Source organism: Thunnus thynnus, chromosome 19, assembly GCF_963924715.1.
Source record: "Thunnus thynnus chromosome 19, fThuThy2.1, whole genome shotgun sequence".
In the NCBI taxonomy this organism is placed as follows: Eukaryota; Metazoa; Chordata; class Actinopteri; order Scombriformes; family Scombridae; genus Thunnus; species Thunnus thynnus.
In genome coordinates, this window is record NC_089535.1 from 24,090,291 (window position 1) to 24,103,377 (window position 13,087).

Genomic DNA, 13,087 nt, shown 5'->3' on the forward strand with positions numbered 1-13,087 from the left:
TAATACATACATGTAGTTAATTTGCTAAACATGCTAAACCATTTAAGTTTTGCATGTTTGTGACACTGTCCCTGTTTAGGGATCTGAGGATGCACTAATATGAGTTCATGAGATCATTTCAAAACCAAAATCTTCAGTCTTTCATTTCTGATATTATCAAGTAACCACCGGCTGAACCATGATTTGGTTTTAAACATATACTAAATATAAAAATTGTCCAAATAAACACCAAAGTGTTGCACTCATTCCTGAGGCATTACAGATTTTTTTTTCAGTCTGTTGGTAAGAAGGCCAGTTGTAAAAAAACAAATAAGAGGTGCACAAAGTCTACATGAAGGATAAAAATGGCTTAATTTTGATAGATAAATGGTGGGAAAGTTTTCTAGTTGTTCAACATCATGTTCATTTTCATATATCCCTGTGATTTTTAGATTGGATAACTACTTTTGATGGGAGCTCAGAAATGCAGCTCTAGTAAATTTTCACATGCAATAGAGGATATGCAGACACTCAATCCTAGATACACCAGAAATGATCTGGGGAACCATCAGACTCTCAAGGCCATTTTTGGAAAAATGTTCTTTTAAAGACTATATTTATAAAATGTCTGCTTTATCGGACCACTCACAGTGAAAAGAGACAGAAAAGATGGGCAAGAGGGAATGTAACAAAGCAACAAAAGGATCCAGGTCAATTTAAAACCATTATGGCAGAGCCACCAGGACAACCCAGAAGTTGCTATTTTAGATTCGTTTTTATACCCTTTTATCTTTTCCTATGAACTGGAAGTAAAGTGACTCTAACTGAATTTCCCCCTGACCATTTCAGTGGCTTAACATGCTTGCTGTGTTTGGAAATGTTTTTTTGACTGTGTAAAAGAATAGTGCATCAAAGGCTGGTCAGTATCAAATATGATCAAAAATTATTCTTTGGTCTAAAATCTTTTCATTAGTTGGGAGACTCCAATGTTTGTATTACATTTGTAAATAGTACTAATCCATATTTTAAATTAGTTTTTCAAACCAGCTGCAACATCAAACACTTAATATGAGGATTTTTGTAGCAGTGTAGTGTAGCAGAGATACTTTGAAATAGAAATACTTTGGAAAAAATATAGGACCTACAATCAAACCCTGAGGTGCTCCAAGTTATATTGTTTGAGTGTGAGTTTTTAATTTTGTATGGAGTTTTCTTTAAGAAGAAGCCATGAGATTTCAGTTTCATTTTAGTATTCTGACTACTGTGCAAAAAATTCAGACAATCCGTGGAGATGTTGATGATCTTCAGGTCACACCGAGGACACCAAGGACATTTACTTTGTCAGTAACTAAAACATTGTTGAAACTCATTAAGCTGCAATAATGTTTCTCCATTGTCTAGATGGCTAAAGCAAGCAAGACCTTTTCAGCTATTCATTGTGGTTAAAGAGAATAACACACACACACACCTGCACCTTGTTGCTCGCCAAGTCCCTTTTTTGTCCTGATTTGTTTTATGCTCTTTCAGCAGGATTGCTTTATCATCAGAGAGGATGGAAAATCACCCCTGTGCAAATTGAAAATACTTGGCCTTAATCCATCTACGTGTTTGGGGCTCTCTTTATTCACTTAGACACAGCCTGTGTGTGTACACAGCTTATATGTGTGTATTTACATTTGAGTAAAAGGCAAACAATGAGAAAGTGGGTCTGAATACATATATTCTTACTTGCTGACTTAAACAAAACCTCTTTAATTATGAATTTACCAAATGCTTGATGAACCTACAACAATATGAAATAGCAGCACTTGAATACTTCTTACAGACTTTCAATAGCGCCCAGTTGCCTCTCCTCTTACTTTTATGTGTGTCACTGTGTTGACGTCACCATAGACATGACCTTTTTCCCTCTGCGTTAATCAAATTAAACCAAGCCAGGCAGATGTCAACAAAAGGGCACTGGGCAGGGTTGACCTTTCTCCCCCTTTTGAGTGTGGTGAGTGGGAAGAGGTGCAATTTGGGGGAAATTAGTAACTAGTCAAAGTCTGTCCTGTCACTTAACAACACAAATAACTACAGCCTGCATTCATCCAAACTTACACATGCATATATTCAAATGCATTATCACACACATCTGAATGTGGACCTTAATTGGTAAGATGGTCAGTCTTTGCAATTATTTTCAACATCCATTAACATCCCTCCTCACTACAAAGCCACATTACTGCTACATACTATTAAATAACATTTTAAAAACAGGTTTTATGAGGCTTCCTGTTGAAAGGGGAAGCGGCAGGCAAGCAAAGCGATGAAGTAACATTTTCTCTGAGACTGAAGATCGAGGCAGTGGCATCTTGGCAGTGTGATGATCACAGAAGCCTTGAAGCCATATAAGCCATCTACCATAATCATCCAAGCTAGATGAAAACCAAGAAGCAGAGTGTGAAGACAGTCTACTGTAGGGTTAGGAAACGTCTTCTCCCACTGAGGACTGACAATCAGAGACGTCTTAAGCCTGTATGAGTCTCTGCCCTGACACTATTCAGGGTGCACAACGGTGCCCTCTGAGCTATCTCACAAAGAACACATAAATTCAGGCTCAGCTTCTTGGCTCTTTTTGTGATAAGAAAAAAGTTAACTTAAGAATATGAAAAAAGTCATTTATATTGAAGGTGAATAATTATCACATTTATTTATTCTCAGGTTATTACAATGTCAAAGTCTTAACTGCAAAGTAAAACCTGTACACGAGCCATTCCTCCTGTTCATGAAGCTCAGCTAGAAAGGTTCAGGAGGTGTCATATGCTCTTTATACTCCTTATATATTTCTTATACTTTCAAACAAAAACATATCTAGTCAAAAATTGAGTAATTGATTATTCGACAAAACATTTCAGAGCTAGTTTTCTGCCTCACAGCAAATCAAATGTCTTTTTCAGGATTTTAAAAGAACACATGGTACCTATTTTGTTTTGACAAGATTATGTCCAGACATCCATCAGCTTGATGAGATGCAGCACTGTACCTTATTTGAAAAGTTTCTGCTTTAAAATAAGTCTCAATGAAGGTGTAATATGTGATATTTTTAGCCTGAATGGCTCTGTTGGAGAGTTGGTCATTCAGTCAGTCCACCACTTTGGTGAACATGGTAAAAAATTGAACCTGATTAACATCTGCATGTTAGCATTGTCATTGTGAGGATGTTAACATATTGATGTTACTCACTTGTTTCACTGTCTGGTGAGGATGCAGGCTCAAGTAGGCTTTGGTGCCACAGTACTGGGTTAATGCTAATTTTGTTAAAGAATGTATGACCATGCAGGGATCCGACTGCACACAAGCCGCATAGCTCAGGATGATCAAACACTATAGACCACCGTGCAGCAAGAGGCTCATCGTCCAAATGTTATCAGTGTTGCCATTTAATGCAGATATAAAAACACTGACAACAAGGCATGAATTAATCAACACTGACATCACTTTAATGTTGTACACATTTTCCAAAAATCTAGTTTTGATTAGAAAATACAGCTGATTAAACAGGGTCGGTTCTGTTCTCCAAATTCCCAACTGACTATTTCAGTAACAAGGCAAACTGACGGCTTGAAACTTAATTACATTCCCTTAAATGTTCTTTCCATTTTACATTGAAGTAATTGCAAAATAATATGCAGCCATCTCTTCCACTTGCATGCAATTATTTCTCATTAACAGGTACTGTAGAATAACAAAGCACAACAATCACCACGCCAACATCAACCGAGAAGGCCAAAGTGGGAATCAATAGCTTGACTGAGGTTGCCAACAACAACTTCATAGAGGATTTTACTGAATACAATTGCTTATATTCACATCCACTAAATATCAAGTCCTGTGTATTTTCTAAATATCCGGAAGAACATTGTTTACAAGACACATTGTTTAATGATCTTGTCTTGGGGCGCAAACAATGCCAGAAACACCAGTTAAACACCTTCGCTGCTGATGTCAACAGGGAGAGTTATTTTGAATAATTAGCTCCTTAGAGATATTCTACAGGTATACTCCAGATCCATATTAATGGACAGTTCAGCTAGACGTTAAATACCATGACCTGAGATTTTTCTGAGTATTATTATTCAATATTTATGTCTCTCTCACCTATTTCCTGCCTACCTGAGTGAGTGTGTGCACACTAAGTACAAAATATGTCTCTGCCCGAATGTGGGAAGTTGTCAACGTCTGCGCTCTCTCTCCTTCTCTCTCTCAAACCTCCCTCTCATTCTGTTGAGACAGTGAACAGCATCTGGCCCTGCGGGTAAAGCCAGGTGTGTACCGAAGCATCTCACCAAATCAACAAAAGCATTGCTGAAACACATCACACCAGACAGGAAAATGTGCTCTATTTAAATCTTCGCTTCTTACACTGAACACTGGCCTGTTTGGATATGCTTTCTTGCACTGGAAGCTGCATTACCTTGTATTTTTTTTTCCAGTGTTTACAAATGATGAAATTCCACATCAAATACCGAGCTACGAGGCACCAAAACAGAAAAGGAGGGGTGAGGGGGGAGGTGGGGGTGTCTAAGCTCTAAAGACTCAGGTTTGACACTTTCCGAAACACATTCCTCAAAAGCACACCGCAGCTCAGCATAAGAAGCAGTGTTAAATAGTTCATACATATGAAATAAAGAAAAGAACTTGCGGGGGGGAAAAAAAAAACAGCAGAAGAGCAGAAACAGAAAAAAGGCAAGACAAGCACATGTCATATCACAGGATATTAAAGCCTTTTCTACCTCCTGTGTTTTCTTTCCATCCTTTTTAATAAGATGCCTTTCTAGTCGCTAACAACACTCCACATCAAGATGCTGTGCTCAGTGTGTGTGCACCTGTGTGGGCCTTCTAATAGGTATCTGTGTAATTGGCTGGTTGACGTGCTGATAACTAACAGGCATGAGATGAGGAGCTCGGGGAGACATCCTCACTCTCCTTCTGTTGCCATGTCACCATGACAAACACACGTATGTAAGCAAACCAGACAAAGCAGTGCACTCTAAGGATGGATACTTTACTGCCTAAAAATGTCTAATACGTACATCTATCCTGCACCTGCAATTTGAAACAAGCCTCTACAGTATATGTGAGATGTGTTAACATGTATGTTAGTGAACTAAAAAGTTGTGTTTGCTATTGCCTTAATGTTATCATTTAAACAACAACAGAAGAGGTTTTGTGTGGAGAGCTATTGAGTTTTTCTTTCCCTAAAGGGCACTGAAATAAATTGTTTTTCAAAGACTGTGATTTTGTTACAATGTCTAATAACACCCCCATGCCAAAATACCTTCCCGGTTAATTACTCATGTTATGAAAGTCATTCATTCATTCACTCACTCATTCATTCATTAAATCATTCATTCATTCCTTTCCTTGCCACCAACTCTCACAAGGAATAAAAGCATTTGTCACAGAGGTGAAGTTGATAAAAATCTCAGTTTTAAGTGGTCATCTCTGAGCTGTTTTACTTCAACATTATTTTACATTATTTTTATCTATTATATAGTATTGACAGCTATTGTATATGGAGAAACTGACCCTTACATTAAAACTTTAATATGATTAATATGTAAAATACTGGAAAAACTGAAATGTACTGTATGTGTCTATGATGTAACCCATTACATATGTCACTGAAAGAGACAACAATAATGTTACCTATGTCAACCCACTCCTTTTGTCTGAAAATATCAATACAAATAAACTTGCAAAAATGTAGGGAGTAGAGTCACAGCACAGCGTATCAAAGAAAATAGCATATGTTACTTTCTAATTTGTTCAAACCCCTTAAAGCAATTATTTTTGGCATCCCATATGGCGAAGAAAAAGAGGAACAGCAGGTTGGCAAAGAATAGCCTAAAGTAGTAGGAAATGTGAGTGTATACATCAAAGAAAGTGGCATATCGGAATAACTTTCCCTCTGTTGTCATGTCACTGTGACAGAATCAGGAAACAGGAAATTTCACTACCAGTCTGAGATGTCTGTATTCTAGACAGAACAAACAGTAGGCGTGAAGTGCAAATCTGATCCAACTAAGACTAAGGGCTGTCCCACCGGTTGGAGAGATCTAATCATGGATAGATCCAGTGCTAATACACCCTGAACACCGATGGCTGTTTGGCACTTTTAATTCATTGCATGCTCTGTACTTGAACCTGACTTCCTTATAAGGAGAGCAGATGAAAGGAAAGATTTTCTTGTCAGGAAACAATACTTTTGTAAAATAAAAAATTATAATGCATGCTGAATTAGTTTAAAAGCTCCTATTTTATTGCTAATAACATGGTAGTTAGTTGACAATATGTTGAAAGGTGGTAACTAGGGGATGTTACTGGGATGTTACTAGGTGACTGCTAGAGAATTAGAGAGTGGAAGCAGAGGGGTTTGGAGTAGTAGCTCATTGTGTTTGGTTGTTTTTGAAGTGACCTGTAGGGGGTTCCTCTGTGGTTTCTTTGTGTGTTTGATGCAGTTGCTTAGCGGCTGCTAGGATGTTGCTGTTTGTTCTATGCAAGCCTTGATAGGTTGATAGGGTATTAAGGGCATATGACAATCTAAATGGTCCTGAAAAAAAACAAGATTTATGCTAATTTTGCAAAAGTTATAAGATGACATGCAACCAAAAGTAATATAATGAGACTCATATTTTGATATATCATACATGTATTTGGCACCAAAACTGTGTGAGATGCCTCAGAAAAAGAGGAATAATAGGCCAATTATGGAAGAGAGCTAGAGTGTGCATTCCCCTGCAAGCACACCAACAAAGAGCAAATCATGCCAATAACTAAATCCTTATCTATCCTTATCCATCTTCAAAGTGAGAGTGTGTGGGAGACAGCGAGTGAAAAGATAGATTGAAGTGATACCTTGAGTCCTCCACACTCTGCTGCTGATCCCTGGTCCACTCCCGTGATGTAAATACCCAAAGCATATTCAGCTCCCCCCCGGATCATTAGACCCAGAGACCGGCCGTCGTCCAGAACCAAGTTGACCTATTAAAGACGGACAGAGAAATAGATAAAGAAGGCAGAAGCAAGGGGTTAAATATCTGAAACGGTGTGAAACAGACACTTCTTAAATATCAACATTTTAAATGGCATTTTGCAGTCTCAATTGTGTCGCCTGACGCGCTGCCAGATCTGCCTGCGGTGTCGGGCTGTTCACAATGAAAGGGATGTGGAACACAATGCATAGAGGAAATGACAGCTTTGCTCTGAGCCGGGATTTGCAGGCAAAAATAAAGAGTTTCAGGAGCTACTTCAATGTGGTGACTCAGAGCCAGTAATGAGGAGGCAGAATCTGTTTTGATTGGAGGAATGACTGTTTGAATTGGTCAATCGGTTTATTTACAGGGCTCGTCTGTACCACTCCCCCTGATAAGCAGTGCGGACAATATCTGATGCTGTTTGAAGGAATAATCCACCAACTGAAAATATTGGATAGTTACAAGATATCTCTGCTATTAACATACTGGTGCAGAGAGTTAATTATACCTACAGGAAATACATGACTGTACCAAAATGATTAATCTACTTACTGCATTTGTAATACTGTCTATTTAAAAAAGTAATTTAATCTTTTACTGTATTTAGTCAGTCATTTCTGACCTGGAAAAACGACAGAAATTAGAGCAAAATGAGTTTACTGGTTTAAAATTCAACCTCTTTAAACAAACGTCTTGAATTAAATGAAATTCTAATAAATTATGTGGACACAGGTGGACAGCAACGCCAGATTATTTCACTTGTTTTAAAGCAGAACAAGTTTTCATGTTGTCATGTACAGCATGTGCAGCATGTCAATGAAAGATGGCAATTAAAAATTTAGCTTAGGTGGCAATGCCTGAATCAAACAAAAAGTCAACTTCACTCTCAGTATCTGCAAAGTTATGATTAAGCGGTGAAGATATAACCAAACAACACAGATCAATGCAACCTCCCACTCCTATTCTTCTGCATTCTGCACACATCAGACATAACTTCACAAATCAAGATGTGATGCATTTAACGGTAGAGTGGACCTGACACATCTCAATGACAGTGAGTCCAACAAGCAGGAGGTAGGACTAGAGCAACAGCACTCGGCATGCAGACGAGGACCTGGACCGAGAGGCATCACATCACAATTCTTACATTTTGGAGATCTTCAGCTTCAACACGTACACAGTTTGTTAGCTCTAATGGTTTCATTTCCATTGCAATTTATTTAACAATGTGAAAGCCGATCAATCTGTTAATATTTTCAAATTCTGTGTTAAAACTAATCTTTATATTGACTTGATTAACTTATTTTAGTACTAAATTACTAACATTTATAGATCTTTAGATTGTATTATTTGCTGTGATCATGCTAGTTTTATCAAGGGTCATATTGGCTCTCATAATGTAATAAGTTGACCTCCAGGCTGCTGTCACATACATTGATCTATGAAACCTTTGACTGGTTTGACCCTTTCTGCAGTCTGTTTGGGAAACTGTAGGGTTTGATGAAGGGTTGATTTGTTTGATTCTATCCCACTGGTAGTGATGGCAGGTATGATATGCTTTGTTCAGTCAGTTCCTCAGAGGTGTCCCTTAACTCTGCAGCTATAGGTGTTTTGGCCCTTGAGCTTTTAGCTTTAGGTAATTTGGTAATCTTCTCATACTATATGTGTTCATTGCACACAACATTACAGGTTGATGATTTCTAATTCTTTACCTGGAACACACACACCTCAACTTAAGAGTTGAAACGTTCCCCTCTCTCACCTGCACTGATACCTATACAGTACTATAATTGCCATGAAGCACTGCACAATACTTCTTAATGACATTTAAAGGTGCCTACCCAACCTTAACATCAAAAGTAAAAAAACATCTTTGTCTTGTACTTCATTTATCATTCGCTATTGGCTGTTTGGATGAGCTCACCTCAGAATATACATTTGGAAAGAAAAGAGACCACATTTAAGTTTATACTGCCCACTGGGAAAGGTTTAGCGGTAGCTTAGCAGTGCCAAACTTTAAATTGAGTTTTTTCTCCAGCACAATGAGGCTTTGATTACTTGGTGTGATCCTAATACAGCTGTCTCTTGCCAAGATTGAAAAGGGGGAATCAGTTGCACTCTGGCGACTGCAAGCTGTGCAAATATCTCTATTAAACAATGTCAATTTCATCCCTCTTATATTCCTGCTGGTGTAGGTTTGGCATCTGGCACTGAAATCTTGCTTTCATTCAGTGCATATGGCACTGCAGCTCTTCTCTTTTAATAACAACTATCTGCATATTGGAGGTAAGCCAGCAACCTTTGCTGAGTGGGAATATGGAGGCATTCATGTTCTCTGTGACATTTATGCAGGACATAGAAAAATAGTCTTAATTATCTGACTCATCCTTCTGTTATTGGCAGCACATAGAAGCTCTTATAGTTCATAGTGTTCCCTGGCATCAGCTGTTATCATGGAATTAATGAAATATGCTCTTTCTCTCTAAAAAGGAGCCCCAGCGGTCTAATGTCTCTGATTTGTAAGCAATGGAATCTGTGGTGGCATTCATAGAGCCTTTGTTTGGGATAGACATTTAATCACCTGAAGTGTATTGTTCATATTGAGTGAAATTAACACTGCATGTTTGAACAGCTAAACAGGACGTTTCCCCTCATGATAGCCAATTACTACATGCTAAAAAGCTACCTGAGCTAGCCTTGTTTCTAGCAATTTACCCCCCAAACACCAGAGACATACTGCTACTGCTACATAAAGCACAGGAAAGAAATAGGAGCAGCAGTTTTGACCTTTGACACTGTGTCCTATATAACGCAGCGTTTTAGTCACCCCTAAACTACAAAGCTCCTGGAAACTGTTCCAACAGAAAGTGGACTGAAAATGTTCAGATGACAGATTTTTCTCTCAGATTGAACAGCAACCACCTGAAAATTTCAGACAGCTCCTCCACCTCAAACCCAGAAATGGATATTAATTTCTTTTTAAACAGGAGCAAGGAGCTGAAACTATTTACTTGACACTAGATTAATATTTTCTAAATGTTATCTGCATGGCACTAATTACAGTCTGCACTGACGGAGCTGAAGCTGGCAAGATTAATGCCTGGCTTTCAAGTGATGAAAAATTGAAAGTTCTAGTGTAATAAATCTTTTAAACAGCTCTGACAGCTCCTTCCCTGCAGGTCATCAGGTGTTGACAGGCTGGAGTTTTGTGGGACTGAAGGTCCAATTACTGTTATTGTTTAAGTTTCTGAAAAAAAAATCTGCATCCATCATTTTTTGTCCATTACTGTGTCTTACTATTATAATTTGCTTTTGCTCTTCCCAGCTGCTCTCAAAGTCACCCCGGTTGGACATGTTGGGAGCGGATAATAACGTGACTTGCCGACCCTCTAAGTTCTTTAACAGCCATTAAAACTGGGCTCTGCAGATATAATTGCAGCATGATTCTACAAATGCATGACCTTTTTTTCTCAAATATATAAAGAATGTGGCTCTGGTGGGTAGATTGGGAGAAATTTAGTGTTTCAAGAACTGCCAGATTAAACATCAAAAGCGAGGACTGATGATAGCCTGCGTTTTGTGTGTTTGCCCAGTCAGGTGAACAAATGGTTAATGTCAATGTTCAAGTTCAACAAGAGTTCATGTTCACTTTATTCTCTGATTCATTCATGGACTGCAATGACTGAAGCTAAAGTTGTATGATTGCTTTTCCCTTCCTTCAAGTTCATATTAAAAAAAATATTATGAAGTCATGCACAAAACCAGGCCCTGCAGTCACAGAGTTGGAGTGTGAGGAGTTCCATGATAGAGTTAAGTCAAGTGGAGATCAGAGTCAAAGGCAGAGCACAGCGAAAAGGACTTGTTGAACTCCATCAGAAAGTGAAGAAGTGTCCATAACTAGGCTGAATGTGAACAGAAGAGTTATCATTCTTTTCTCAGTCCCGAGGCCGCTTCACAGCATGACGCCGGTTACAGAAGCAAAATTTTAGTTGATGCCCTTAGAGAAAGCTGGAAATGACTTTTTAAGGATGTTTGTTACAATATTTATGATTAATGGATCAAACTGTTTTAGATTTCGTTGCTTACTTTAGCATGGCTTAATTTATTCTTACCATTTTACATTCTTCATGAATATTTGATTTTATTTTTCCAGTGTTTATTTTCAAAGTTTAAAAGAAATTTGAGAAATTATACATGTAAGTAATATGTTGTAAGCAACTTTTTTTTTGCAAGCAGAAACTGTTATAAGTGCATAATGGATGTAAGGAATGTCAAATGTTTTGAGTGTATGAAATTATTTATTAGTTAATATCGGAGTCATCTATAAATGATTTAAACTTATAAATTATAATCATAAACAATCTGTGGATATGTTATCCAAAAGTAGAATATTTGCTTGTGTTCTCCTGATAGTATTATTCATAAGAGGGGGCAACTGACTGTTGTGCAAAAAAAAAAAAAAATGGAGGCGAAACACAAGCTGCTCCATTATTCCAGCACCCTGATGTTTTGTCTCACCTTCTTTTCATCTCCGTCCTGCAGTAGCTGCATGTTGCTGCGTCGCTGGCTGTCAGTTCTTCTCAGGGTGGCACTCCGATGCTCAGGCAGGTCAGGAGGAGGGGACACACTCCGACCCTGAGGGTCAACCCAGGTATAAACATGGTTGGTGACATAGCCGCCTGGAATCCGGCCGACTGAACGTACAGAAAGACAAAGCTTTTTACTGCCCTTCAGCACCTGAGGAGAGGAGAGGAGAGGAGAGGAGAGGAGAGATTCAGCCCACGTTAAACACAAGTAAAACATTTTTCTATTCTCAGAACATGTGAGTACACACAAATCCACATGTCAATCAATTTTATCTTATTTTATAAAGCCATAGCATACACCCACACACATACATGCATGGGCCCAGACACACCGTGTGGTTGCAGCAGTGAATATTGAAGTGAGACACAACACATAAAAAGGCTGAAAGGGATATTTAGGAGAAAATTAAAGATTACATAGAAACAATCCATTTTTGCGATGCTTCTCCACCATCCAAACCCCAAATGACCAAACACCTACCTACATACACACACACACACACACACAACAAATACATTTCTACTGAAAATTGCTGTTGGCTGTGCCTCATTGCCTTCTGATAGCTTGCTGTATGTGCAATCCCTCCGCAGATCAATATATTCCCATGTGCCCGGTGGTCTGGAGAAATCAGACTGAACAGGGCTGAAGGTCTTAATGCTCAAACCATCTTTCTGCAGCAGAAACACAAAGAGGACCTCTGTTTTCAGACTAAAAATGATCACGAACACTCCTGATTTCAAAACTGACATCACAAACAGACAGTTTACTCCTGCAGCAACCACTTCATGAGTTTTGAAAGCACAGGAAAGGTCTCTATATGGAAAGGCTTCATTTTGCGACCATCAATGTGTGTTATAGACTACAGACATATCAAATCAAAATTATTCCTCCATGTCGGGGCCTTAGTTGCAATAGAATGCATAGGCAAGGCATCTTTTTACCCAGTAACTATTTATAGCTCCATCTCCAGCCACTTCTATCAGCAATCTCATTCCTTCAGTCTTTACCAAAATCTCATGAGCACTGTCGCGGGATAGAACCAATCGAAAGGTTTAGAGCTCTCTTCTCACCACTCTGGGAAAGTAAAAAGCCTCCGTTACTGCAGCCAAGGAACATCAGATATCACAATCTGATAAAAAAAAAAAACATCATCTGCAAATAGGTAAGATATCACCACAGCTGCCTTGACATCCTGTACATGAATAACCAGCAAACACGAAGGGTGACTTGGTGCACACTTACTAATGTACAATACTAATGTTGAACGTGATTAAATCTATGCTTCAAATGAAAATGCACCCCTCACAGCTCAGACTGCAGAGAGACTTGAAATACAAGCTACATTCTGGACATTCTTGACCTTCTGTTGGATAAAATCAAACCTAAATGCTTACTGATTTGATTTTAGGTGATCAGTCATCGCTTGACATCCCTGAAAACCACAAACACATTGTGTTGTCATTTCTACTTGATGAAAATGTCCTTGTTCTCTCTCCATTTAA

At 38.5% G+C, this 13,087-nt stretch overlaps 1 protein-coding gene across 3 annotated transcripts in view; it reads right to left on the reverse strand.

Annotated features, from left to right (window-relative positions):
* whrna (whirlin a) overlaps positions 1–13,087 on the reverse strand; it is a 139,800-nt gene that overhangs the window by 67,497 nt on the left and 59,216 nt on the right. For all 3 annotated transcript variants that reach the window (XR_010924608.1, XM_067573883.1, XM_067573884.1), the window contains exons 2-3: positions 11,517–11,735; positions 6,880–7,005 (exon numbers count right to left, since the gene is read on the reverse strand). Coding sequence is in view for 2 of the 3 variants with exons in the window: in XM_067573883.1 (XP_067429984.1) it covers positions 6,880–7,005; positions 11,517–11,735 (345 nt within the window). In the remaining variant the exon portion in view is untranslated. The remainder of the gene's footprint in view (positions 1–6,879; positions 7,006–11,516; positions 11,736–13,087) is intronic.